General features: G+C 39.6%; 1 protein-coding gene across 3 annotated transcripts in view; it reads right to left on the reverse strand.

Moving 5' to 3' along the window:
- Positions 1–1,981: 1,981 nt before the first annotated feature.
- LOC126100414 (protein I'm not dead yet-like) overlaps positions 1,982–13,649 on the reverse strand; it is a 241,891-nt gene continuing 230,223 nt past the window's right edge. For all 3 annotated transcript variants that reach the window (XM_049911009.1, XM_049911008.1, XM_049911010.1), the window contains one exon: positions 1,982–2,913. In XM_049911009.1, the coding sequence (XP_049766966.1) occupies positions 2,767–2,913 (147 nt within the window). In that variant the 3' untranslated portion in view covers positions 1,982–2,766. The remainder of the gene's footprint in view (positions 2,914–13,649) is intronic.

Below are 13,649 nucleotides of genomic sequence, written 5' to 3' on the forward strand. Positions count from 1 at the left end.
GATGGCTGCTCTGAGATGAGCCTCACTTTCCTCGTTTAATTTTCCTAAATCTTTCCCTGCTGTAACACTGGTAACTTAAGATAGAACTCAGGTCACATGAGTACTCTGTGATTATCTTGGTTTATATGTTATCATACCCACTGGAATACTTAGATTCTTAGGATTTTATGATGGATGCTACTTCTTTGGAAGATGAGAGTGTCATTTCCATTTTACTTAAGTTATTTTTAAAGATTGGTCTCAGATACTCCATTTCACTGTTCACCAGACCTGATAACCCCAAGCTGTCAGTTACAGAAATGAAGTACTCATTTAAGAGGTTTGCAACACTACATGCACTTGTTACCAAGTCTCGTTTATTTTTAGAGCTATTCAGGGGCAAAGGTCCATGGAAATTGGGTTGCTCATTTAGATATCTTGATTTGGCCATTGGAACTTATCAGGTGACCAGAGAAAAAAATTGTCAGACACCACAAAAATATCCTTCAAAATTCCACAGAATTGGAGATAGTTCATGAGACAGCTTTTCTTTGTAGTGCAGGAAGGAAATTATTGTCAACTGAACATTAGCACTTGCATTATCATAAGTAATTAGAAAAGTGTGTAGATCCACAAGGGATAGGAGATGATTATGACAAACAACCATGCAATCCTGAAACTCTGAAGAACAATATTTATAGTCATAAGAGCATGCACAAATATTTCAATACAGTGAAGTTTTCAGACCAACTGTCTGTCAAAGAGTCAGCTGCACTGGAACCAAGTCGACCACCAGCGATGTTACCTCACAGAACAGTATTTCCACAAGTACAATGCTCAGTTTTATCAAAAAATAAAATCAGAACATGTACATGAAGTTTCAGACAATTTGTCTTACAAAATTTATATACCCATGCCTCCATCTTTGCCACTCCCCCTGTTTACCTTTCCCCTGTTGCTTCATAACCTGGGTTGTGAGTAACAGTCCACTTTCCCTTCTTACCCTTTTTACCCCCTCTACCTACTCCGAATTTTTCTTTTGTTTCCTTCACTGCCTGCTCAATATACAGATTGAATAACATCGGGGAGAGGCTACAACCCTGTCTCACTCCCTTCCCAACCACTGCTTCCCTTTCATGCCCCTGAACTCTTATAACTTCCATTTGGTTTCTATACAAATTGTAAATAGCCTTTCTCTCCCTATATTTCACCCCTGCCACCTTCAGAATTTGAAAGAGAGTATTCCAGTCAACATTGTCATTTCTCTAAGTCTACAAATGCTAGAAACGTAGGTTTGCCTTTCCTTAATCTAGCTTCTAAGATAATCCGTAGGGTCAGTATTGCCTCCCGTGTTCCAACATTTCTACGGAATCCAAACTGATCTTCCCCAAGGTCGGCTTCTACTAGTTTTTCTATTCGTCTGTAAAGAATTCACGTTAGTATTTTGCAGCCATGACTTATTAAACTGATAGTTCAGTAATTTTCACATCTGTCAACACCTGCTTTCTTTGGGATAGGATACGTAAATTTTCTGTCTGTTTTGTGTATCTATCGGCTGTACTGACCTGAGGTAAGTACTGGCCAGCCCCTCTATCTCTTTGTTAGTATTTGTTTCACATCTTTATATGATATTTTCCATTAATAATTCAAAATTTATATACCAGTAGATAATTTCTACTTCTGCTACATTGACCTAGCTTATTTGAAAAATGTTTCTCTAAAGATTGCTAATCTTAATTTTACCAGTTTTAACCTGCTACATCAGCATAGTCCAGAAAACTGCTACATATTTTATCTTTTGGCACTGCATTAGGTGCAGTAAATTACAGCCACTTTCATTCATGAGTCATTGTTCCAGTGGCAGCCCTGACATTAAAATTGCTCTTTTATAAGTCAATGTACTGTACCTGTCTTTTGATGTATGGGAACTTACAAGAAAAATAATGCATTGTAAAGTAATTCATGTTTATTTTATTTGTTTTTTTATGTATTTTCACTAGAATTATATAATATATAATACATGATATCACAATTCGTTATCAAACTTCAAAAGGCATTTTATTTACAAAGATGCAGTTCTGTATCACAAACAATATTTTTGGCACAACAGTGAGTTTCAGCACCCTGTCAAATACTGGTTTCCTTCCATAAACTGATGTTACTCAGCAGTGCTCATAATCTTTCATTTTTTTCATTACAGAAGTTGGTCTTACCTGGCACAAAAGATAACTGGCAAAATAAGGTACAAGATGTAAAAAGTACAACTGTTTCTATTCCTATTGAGTATCTATTCCTTGTGCCCTTGTATTCCTCACTCCATCAACTGTCTTTCTTTACGATCTATTAAGAGCAGGCAGTGATCTTCACACATCAATAACAGTTCAGAGCATTTCAGTTAAATTCATTTCAACACAGTTATTGTAATATCATATGCTTCGTAACTGCCAGCCTCTAAACAATAACTATTCATAGATTTACAATAACTCAGTACGTGTCACAAAACTGACAAGTATGAGATCAAAGTGTGTTCAGATTCTAGTTAAAAGTTTAACCTAGACTCTAAATCTGCACACAGCATAAAAGACTGTATATGTAAACTGTCAGTAATTCAATAAATGACTTAAAATGAGTCACTAGTCAGTCTAATTGCAATATACAATTAATTTTTGCAAAAAGTAACACTTTTCAGGCATTGTATCTGTGTTTAGATATATTTAGTGTCCTGAAAATGTCTGGAACATAAATCCAACAGCACATTTTTTCCTTCTGTTTCATGTTTTCCCCTTTTCATTGGTGGTGGAATCTTCTGGTTGTATTACTATTCGCAGCCCAGCTTGGAAATCCATCCAAACCATATAAAACTACTCCATATGTTGGAAATAGCACCAACAGAAAGACAATGCTAATAACACACATTCCAAGACCAGCTTTAATCTGTAACAAAATAATCACATATCCTCATAAATTGAGCATAATTCCTTTAGTATACAACACATCATTCTATAAATTTATTTGTCAGAAGTTCTTCCTTCAAAAATCTTTTGGCTTTTGGAGAATTAATGTATTCAGCTTAATCTATGATCAATGTAACACTTCAACAATTTTTTTGTCTGATTTTTGATCCAGCAGCCATCAGGGATTCAAACCTGGGCCTCAGACTTACTAGGCAGATGCTCTGACTGCTAAACCATCCAGACACTGTGTTCATTGGAACTGCATGAACTACCCTAGTATGTCTCCTTTCAGATTCAAATTCTCAACTTAACCACAAACTATAAATGTATCCCCTTGCCCATTATCGTCATTACTCATGGCATTTTGCCAATTCCCATCAGAGTTCAAGCTTGGTGGTATCTGCACTGAAGAGATCGTTGGTCATCTAACCTTAATTATGTATTGTCCAAAAGAACAGACCTCACACACACACATATAAGGCCAATGATCTCTCCAGTGCAGATATACACCAAGCTTGAACTCTTACAGAAATCAGTGAAATGTCACAAGTAAAGAGGATAATGGGCAAGGGGCCCTACATCAGCAGTGTGTGCGTAAGTCGAGAATTTGGGTCTGACAGGGGTGTGCTGGGGTAACCTGTAGAGTTCCACTGACCACAATGTTTGGATGACTTAGTGGTCAGTGCACCTGCCTAGTAAGAAGGAGACCTGGGTTCAAATCCCTATCCAGCACAAATTTTCCACTTTCCCCCTTAATTTCAATCAATGCTCACTTGCAGCCAATATCTATAATTCCTTTGTGTGTAGAATAGTGTAGAAATAAATGAATGGAAACTCCAGGTAGGAATATCAACAAGGTTGGAAAGGATAGCTTCCTACTTGTTATAAAGAAGACATGTTAAGCTGCAGACTAGCACATTTAAAATACACTTACAGAAATCTCTCAGTCACAGCCTTGATCAGCAAATCAGAAACACACACCATTCATATACACAAGCAAGCACACCTCATGCATACATGACTGCCACCTCCAGTATCTCGAGATGAAACATAACTATTACGTAGGATGTGATCAGAAATCTGGATGGGGCAGGGAAGGTGAATAAATAGTAGAGTATGGGTAGGGAGAGAGAGACGAACACCATCTGGTGGTGTGTTCAGGGACTTGAATGCCAACAGGTGCAGCGTCAGGAGGTTGTGGGATAGGGAGGTAGTGAAAAAAAGGAGCAAAAAAGGAGAGGAGCAGGGAAAGATGGGCAGGCGCATTGACAAAGAGTTGCAAATAAAGAAATTGGGAGATGAGATTGATAAGGAGATGATAGGACAGAGAGGGTGGAATCTGTGGGGTGGAAGGTGTGGGGCGGCACGTTACCATAGGCTGAGACTGGGATGATTACAGGTACGGAGAATGTATTGTACAGATAACTCCCATCTGCACAGCTCAGAAAAGCTGGTGGTGGAGGGAAGGATCTATATGTCTTGGATAATAAAGCAGCCATTGAAATCAAGCATATTAACTTCAGTTCCATGTTGTGCCATAGGGTGATCTACTTTGATCTTGGCCACAGTTTGGCAGTGGCTGTTCATCCTGGGGCACAGCTCATTGCTAGTCATACCAATATAAAATGCTGTGCAATGATTGCAGCAAAGCTGATAAATGACATGGCTGCCTTCACAGGTGGCCCAGTCCCTACTGGGGTAGGATAGACCTGTGACATGACAGTACCAGGAAGCATTGGGTGGGTGTACTGGGTGGGTCTAGCACCTGTGTCTTCCACAGGGATATGACCCTTGTGCCGAGGGGATGGGATTGGGAATGGCATAGGGATGGACTAGGATGTTGTGGATGTTGGGTGGGTGATGGAACGCCACTTTAAGAGGGATGGAAAGGATCTTGGGTAGATGTCCATCATTTCAGTGCTTGATGATAGGTAATCAAAGTTCTGGTGAAGAATTTAGTTCATTTGTTCCAGTCTAGGCTGGTACCGGGTGGCAAAGAAGGCACTGCATTGTGGCTGGTTCTTGGGGATGATAGAAGGGTTGGGGATGTAAGGGGAAATGACATAAGAGATTTCTGTTGTGGACTCGGTCTGGGGGATAGTGCCTGTCTGTGACGGCCCTCAGCATATTGAACAAGGGAGTCTTTGTCACTGCACATATGCTGCCCTGGGTGGCCATACTGTATGGGAGGGATTTTTTGGTGTAAAAGGTATGACAGATCCGAAATACAGGTACTGTTGGTGGTTGGTGGATTTAATGTGGACAGATGTGCAGATAGAGCACAGAGGAGGAAGGTGGTACATTGTGTTGAGGAGGACCATGTGAAGCAGATAGACGAGAAGGTGTTGAGGTTGTGAAGAAACTTAGGTTCCTCTACAGGGCCCATAAACAGGTTGGCATAGGAGCGTGCCATGCTGCTGCCCATGTCTGTGCCGCAGATTTGTTTGTGTATATTTCTTCAAAGGAGAAGTAGTTGTGGATTAGGATAAAGTTGGTGAGGTGTATGAGGAATGAGATTGTGGAGCCTGAAGGAGTTGGGAAAGGTAGTGTTCAATGCCAGTAAGACCATGGACATGAGGGATGTTGGTGTATAGGGTGGTGGCATCAACAGTGAGAAAATGGTAACCAGGAGGTAAAGGGGTGGGGATTGTAGACAATCGGTGAAGCATGTGGGGGGTGGGCTAAATTACAGGCAATTGGTTGGAGGTATTGGTGATTGGTCAATGAGAGCCAGTTCTTTCAGTAGAGACACAACTGCCAGCCACAACATGGTGTCCAGGATTATTGGGTTTGTGAGTTTTGGGGAGCATATAAAAGGTGGGTGCCGAGAGATGATTAGGTCAGGATTTATTTTGAGGTCATGTATGGCTATTCTTACATCTTCTGAAAGGTTGGTGTTCTGAGGAAGGGACCTTGGGAGGGATGGTGAGGCTAAGCTGAAGGTAAGGAATTCCTGGAAGGTGACGAGCGGAAGGTTAGGAGGTGGGGAGGGGGGGGGGGGGTACGATCATGGTTGCATGGTGGTATGAACTGGAAAAGGTAGGGTTGAATGTTGGGATTTTGGTGGTTTTGGTTGGAGGGATTGGCAGCAAAGAAATGCTTCTGTTGCATGGGTTGGAAGAAGAAGAGTCAGTCTTTGGCAAATCCACAGTGGTCAAATTTGGGTGTAGGGCTAAAAGTGAGGCCTTTGGTTAGGAATGAAACTTCTTTGGAGCTGAAGGTTTTGGTGGAAAGGTTAACAACAGTGTTACAGGAATGTTTTGGACCTGGATTTGGTGGAGAATTGGTAGGGAGCAGATCAGCCTGTGACACAGTATGCAGCTGAACATAACGCTCTTGGTTTCAATGGCTGTTTCACAGCCTGAGTCAACTGGATCCTCCCCACCACTACCAGCTTTTTTGAACTGCACAGATGTGAGTTATCCTTATGATACATTCTCCACTCCTATGGTAACATATTATCCCCACACCCTCCACACAACAGTTTCCACACCCTCTTCCCATCATCTCCTTCCCATTCTCACCTCCCACTCTCTTTGTTTGCCATCATCTGCCAATGCACCCACCCATGTTTGCCTGCTCCTCTCCTTTTTTGTTCTTTTTTTCCACAACTCTATGCCCCACCAGCTCCTGATGCTGCACCTGTAATCATTCTAGTCCCTGCACACTCCACCAGACTTCATCTCTCTCCTCCCAGCCACACATTTCTGTCCCTTTCCCTTTACTGTACCCTCCAGACTGCTGCATGCATCCCATGTGATAGTTGTATTCCACCCCAAGCTGCTGGAATTGGTGGTCATGTGTACTTGCTTGTGTATGTGAAGGGCATGTTTTTATCTTTTGCAGATGAAGGACGTGGCTGAAAGCCTTATGTAAGTGTCTTTAACTTGCCAGCAACTTAACATGTCTTCTTTATGATAAGAAGTAATCTATCTGCTCCTACATTGTTGATGCATATCCTTCAGTATGGCTTTGACTATCTATCATTATTCCCTGAAATGTGAGACATCCTACCTGCAATCCTTTTCATATCACTTAAAGCAGCGTTCCGTCACCCATCCACCCTCCACAACATCCTAGTCCACCCCTATGCCACTACGATCCAAAATCCTTGCCATGAGGATCATATCCATGTGGAAGACGCAGGTGCTAGACCTGCCCAATCCACCCACCCAGCACTTTCTATTCCAGTCCTGTCACACGTTTATCCTACCACATCAGGGGCTGGGCCACTTGTGATAGCAGCCATGTCTTTTACCAGCTCTGCTGCAATCATTGTACAGCCATTTACATTGGTATGACTACCAAGCAGCTGTCCACCAGGATGAACAGCCACTGCCAAACTGTGGCCAAGAGGAAATTAGGTCAATCTGTGGCACAACATACAGCTGAACATAGCATGCTTGATTTCAATGGCTGCTTCACTATCAAAACATCTGGATCCTCCCTTCCACCACCAGCTTTTCTGAACTGTGCAGATGGGAGTTATCCTTATAATACATTCTCCACACCTGTAATTATCCCAGTCTCAGCCTACAGTAGCATACTGTCCCCACACCCTCCACCCAACAGTTTTCACCCCCTGTCCTATCATCTCCTCCCCATTCTCATTTTTCACCCTCTTTGTTTGCTGCTCTCTGCCAATGCACCAGCCCATCCTTCACTGCTCCTCTCCTTTTTTGCTCCTTCCCCCCCCCCCCCCCCCCCCACCTCCTTGCCCCACAATTTCCTGATATTGTATCTGTTGGCATTCTGGTCCCTGTGCCCTCCTGCAGACAGAATGCATCTATCTCTCTCCACCCATACACTACTATCCATTTCCCTTCCCTGCCCCCTCCAAATCGCTGCTTGCATCCTACATGGTAGTTGCATTCCAGCCTGAGATGCTGGAGGTGGTAGTCATGTGTGCATGAGGTGTACTTGCTAATGGATATGAATGGTGTGTGTGTTTGACTTTTGCTGAAGAAGGCTGTGACAGAAAGCTTTATGTAAGCGTTTTTTTAATGTGCCTGTCTCCAAGTTAATCTATCTTCTTTATGGTAAGTAGCAATCGATATTTTCCTACATTATTCATGTAGAAATAAAACACTCAACACTCAAATGAGTTGTTGAAGTATCATTAGTAACACCTTTCACACAGCAAATTATGACATTGGAAGCAGTTAAGATTAAGCAGTGTAGTTTCCTGTGCCCAGAAATTCTTAAATTGTGCACAGGAAGGTGATGACTTTCCACTACATTTAGCTTTATTACTAGGCTAAACCCTGGAGATAATAAAATCATTTTGAGGAATTATCATTAAAATACAGCAATCACAAGAACAAAAACTTTTCTTGATCAGAAGTGACAGTGAACTTCCTGTAGTGTTGACTATCTATGCAAATAATATATAGTAGCAACAATGACTGATCTCTATTTTCATGGACCATTTTTCAGAACTGGACAATTCACATCTGTAACTTTTGGCATACAGAGGATTAATAATGTAGACAAACCATCTGGACAGAGTTATGCACTACCAAACCTATGGCATGGTAGTTTTGATAAACCACATAAATGACTTAGTAAATGGTACGATTAGCACAGTTAGAACCAGACGACATTCAGTGTTAGTCCATTGTGTATTTTATATCCTCACAAAATGTAAATTGCATTTATGAGGTCTGTTCAAAATATTCTGGAACATTCATAATTTCGTGCCAATGGTGTGTTGGAGTGAAATGCGGTTGGCATCTCTGCACACACCTTGTTTAATGTGTAACTGCTGGTGGAAGTTACATTGTTGTATGCCTGTTAGTTATTGTTCAGTGCTGTATTGGGCAGAACATGGTGTAGCACAGGTTGCGAATTTTGAGATAGCAGAGTTCGAGGAACAATGTGTCTGCATTAAATTTTATGTAAAACTCAAGAATACTTTTACAGAGACACACCAAATGATGCAGAAGGCCTACAGTGATGAGTGCTTAAGCCATACTCAGTGTTACAAATGGTTGACATGGTTTGAAAATGGCTGGGAAGAAGTTGAAGGTGACCCTCATTCAGGATGCCCTTCAATGTTTACCGATGACGCTCATGTCAGGAACACCAACAAAATTGTGCATACAATCGAAGACTGACTGTCCAACAGATCACAGAAGAATGTAACATTTTAGATGGAACATGACAAGACAGTTAGTATACATGGAGAAGGCCAAAAAAATTCTCCGACTTCCCAGATAAAAAATACTTTTTTCCACGTGAAAAACAAACTTTCCTGGGTGTAATACACATTTTCCCCAGTGGAAATACAGTTTCTCTCCATTTTAAGTGACGGTATACTTTCCCTCAGAACTGTAAAACTTATTAAGCCTTTGAATAGTATAAGTTTTATGCAGTGGCATAGAACTTCTCAGCACTTTAATAAACAAAACCCAGCAAAAAAATAGTGTGTTTTGGAAAGATCTTTGATGCACAACAACATATGGGCTGCACATTTTCATATTACAGAAGTATAATTACAAATTCCACTAAACATAGCACGTTAGTTTCCAAAGCACTAAAATCAAGACTGTGATGTGCTTTCATCAGCCCAGCATAGCTCACGTCATGTTATCTTGCCAGAAAATGATAGCAGAGATTTAGTGCACAGGACACTTGATGTAGTCAGCCAATAGCAACATCACTGTTAAATAGTGTGAACATGCAAATAGGAAAATTCATTGTTTAATTACATACATATAGTACTGCCACAAGAAACACTAGTCTTTCACATATAATATTGCTCCTTTTTTTATGTATTACTCTTTAAATTATGTCAAACAAAAATGTGCCAGCAAAATTTTGAGTGATGACAAATGTCTGGTCTTCTGGGCCCAAAAGTTTTCTGAATGGCTGGTCCTCAAAGTATTTTGAATGAGGACCAAAACCTCTGTGATTTAAGAAATTAATTGCACATTCTGACAGTTAAAATAATTCATCTTGCATAAAAGGAAATTTGCTTCAAAAATAATGCTTCTCAAAACACCATTCATAATATTTTCCCATGACCTGTTAGAAATAGGTATGTTTGAACAGTTATTAGGGAGCACCAGATGACAGATGTTAGCTGCATGTGCAGCAATGATGATGTAGTAAGCCCGTGCATGGTGTTTGCTCTGCTCATACAGCTTTTGTCACATTTCTGTTTGGAATCTTGTGTTTAGTGTGGCATCACATGACCATGTGCAGCAGTGTAGTATGTTGTTCAGAGGTCGCATAGAGAGTTATTGTACTTAGGGCTTTTACTTATGGCAGATAAGGAATACAAAATCAGAAAGCAGTCCTTCACAATTTTCGTTTCAAAACTAGACTCTACAACTCAATGCACCCTAATATTTTGCAGTGTGGTGATTTTAACATAGGTTTTTTGTGATTTATACTCTGCAATACTGTTATTTAGCATTTCCTGTCAAGTTTACATCTACAGAGCAGTGCAGACAGCTAGTAAGAAGAAATACAACTTTCTTGAAAAAATAAAATGAAACAGTTGTTTCTGTACACCAGTAACTGTCATTGGCTGAAGACATAAAGTCTGAAAATGAGTCCTTGGTCATATTGTGGCACTTTATTTTACATGTCCCTCTTGATCGCGCAATTTTTTACACTTCATTATTACTGGTTTTGGGTACTACCATTTTCAGATCTGATACAAACAATAACAGCATGTAACCAACTAAGTTCAGTTTGCTGATGCTAAATCTATAAATGGCCTGGTGCTAAATAAAAAGTTTTTATTTTACATAAGAAACAGCTATGTTACTTAAAATCCACATAAAAAGAGCAAATAGTAATAATGTGAAGTTCCTAGACTGGGAAAGTAAAAAATGCAATTGTGTAAAAGCCAGTATAAAAATTTTAAGAATAAAATTACATCTATGAAATGAAATCTTCCATTGTGGATCTAATTCCACGTATTGTATGTCAGTAGATGTTATATTGTCAGATGCTCATTTTGCCATGTGATGCAATTTTAATTAATGACTACGCCTACTGCATTTTAACCATTACATTTTCAATACTGGCTTTTCATGTACCCAGTACTTACTACGTACCTATATGGATAATTTGATATACATACTGACATCAGAATATTTTACAGTATGTATAGCTGGCATACAAAGCTATTAATCATGTAAATACTATTTTTTTTTATGTAGCACCAGGCATTTCAGAAGGATGTAGGCTGCAGTAGGTACTGGGAGATGAAGAGGCTTGCACAGGATAGAGTAGCATGGAGAGCTGCATCAAACCAGTCTCAGGACTGAAGACCACAACAACGACAACAGGCATTTATAGATTTAGTTCAGCAAATTGAACTTAGTTGGTTACACTATGTTTTTGTTTGTAACAGATCTGAAGATAGCAGTAGCCAAAACTGGCAATAGTGAAATTGTAATAATTTGTGTGATCAGGTTGGACCTATAAAATGAAGTGTATAATTGTCAGATTATATTCTACTCTAGGAGTAAATATAAAGCCTCATGGGTATTTACAATGATGAAACACTGTGTGCTGCCAGTCTATAAATTTACTGAAGGATGGCATTCTGTAAATTTAAGATATAAACAACAGAAATTAAGAAATAATGTCAGGCCTAGAGAAGGAACCAGACAAGTGTTGAAACACATCTATTATAGTAACTGAAAAAGATTGTGTTTCACAGAAGGTAGATATGTCAAATTCTGTTAAAACTTTTTAGTGTGTTTTCTGGGATGTCAGTTTTCTTGGAGTATTATCTCATGTTCTGTTCTTAATTATGGCATAATACCACACATGCGAGAAGATGAAAATGTGCACTTCAAATTAAGTGAACAGTTGAAACTAGCTAATAGTGTGAAATGAAACACTTCCTTCCAAATAAATTGCCTGCCTTTGCAGAAAAGATTAGCAAATCGAAAAAAATTAATTTGTTGTTCTGAAAAGTGGTGAATGCTTGATTGCCAATAATGTAAAAATAAAATCAAATCATAAAACAGAAACTAACAATGTATTTCAGTCTTTCATAATTATGTGAAAGTATTTTTATTCATTTGATAGCTCCCAGCCACAGAAATCCATTTTGTTTTCATCTGATGTGAGAGCTGTAAACGAAGCAATAACACTGGTCATGTGGAGACTACTTCTCCCCACAATTATGACTGGTCTGCGCATGTGTAAATCTGGCACCTTGAGTGTACCAGAAAAATTTTCTGGCTACTTCTCCACATGTACATGAGCCCACTGGCATCTGCTCAAACAAACCTAATTCAAACAGTTCTGATGCCATGCTCGTTGAAAGCAGCTTGTTGTTATGAAAGTATTGCACAATCTCACAATCTTCATCCTAAAGCCTTTGGCACATTTTGCCTTCGTTGTTTTTTTTTTCCCTTCAAATGGCACATTTTCTTTGCAGCTTAAGTTTTATACTAGTGTTTGTCTCTCATTTGTGTTTTGTTGCTGCAGTTTATTCTGCAGCAGAGAGCTACAGTAACATTCTTTGTTAGAGTATCAGTTCTTACCAGTCAAAATTACAAGAATTTGACTCAGACCTAAAACAATGAAACATTCTTGAAATTCTAAAAGGTTCCCGAGTTTTTCCCAGTTTTCCCCCAGATGAAAATATTCCTGGGTTTTCCCTGGATTTCCCGATTGTCCCAGGGCATATATGCCTTACATGAAATCCTGTCACATGATCTTGAAATGCATCATGTTACTGCCAAGTTCTTCCCACAGCTCATGAGTCAAGACCAGAAGGACTTTCGCCTTGCAACCTGTGAAGAGCTTTTGGATCGCACAAATGAGAACGAGATGTTCCTTAAGAGACTGGTGATTAAACATGGGTCTATGGTTATGATGCTGAGACCAAGGTTCCATCTTCACAATGGGTCGTGGAAGGTTCTTCAAGACCAAAGCAAGCTCATTAGGCCAGGTCAAATGTCAAAGGCATACTGATATTTTTCTTTGAGACTGAAGGATTAGTTCATCATGAACTTGTGCCACAGGGACAAAGTGTTAATCGATGGTACTATCAGGACATGTTGCGACACCTGCCAGAAAATGTGAGAAAGAAAAGGCTTTAAACATGGTGAGACAGTTCATGGCTCTTGCATCATGATAATGCACCAGCAAATTCATACCTGTTGGAGCATAACTATTGCACCAAAAAACAAAATCACTGGGCTGCCTCATCCTCTGTATTCTCTATTCCTGGCCCCTGTAGACTTTTTTTTTAATTCCCAGAGCTGGAAACCCAGTTGGAAGAATGAATATTTGCAATGACAGGCAAGATAAAAGAAAATTCGCAGATGGTGCTTTGCACAATCCAGCAAGAAGTATAACAAGACTGCTTCCGAAAGCAGAAACAGTTTTGGGAGCAGTGCATCAATTGTGAACAGTATTTCAAAGAAAACCATACACAATAAGTAAAAGGTAAGCACAGAAAAATTTTGTGGATGAAGTACCAGAATTTTTTGAACAGACCTAGTATATGTAATAAAAATTAATTGATCTAGTAACTTCTGCACTTTTATGTAACCAAAGCTATTACTTTTGATGCAAGTACAGTTCGCATGCACAAACATATGAAATCTATACAATTATTGTTATTATTTGATGGTCAATAGAAAGTTCTTCATCACAATCAAAGGCTAGATTTTCCTGTCCTTTTTTTCTTTACTACAACAACCCTCTGTTTCACATTACAAATCATCCATTTTTGAA

The sequence above is a fragment of the Schistocerca cancellata genome, chromosome 9 (assembly GCF_023864275.1).
Source record: "Schistocerca cancellata isolate TAMUIC-IGC-003103 chromosome 9, iqSchCanc2.1, whole genome shotgun sequence".
In the NCBI taxonomy this organism is placed as follows: Eukaryota; Metazoa; Arthropoda; class Insecta; order Orthoptera; family Acrididae; genus Schistocerca; species Schistocerca cancellata.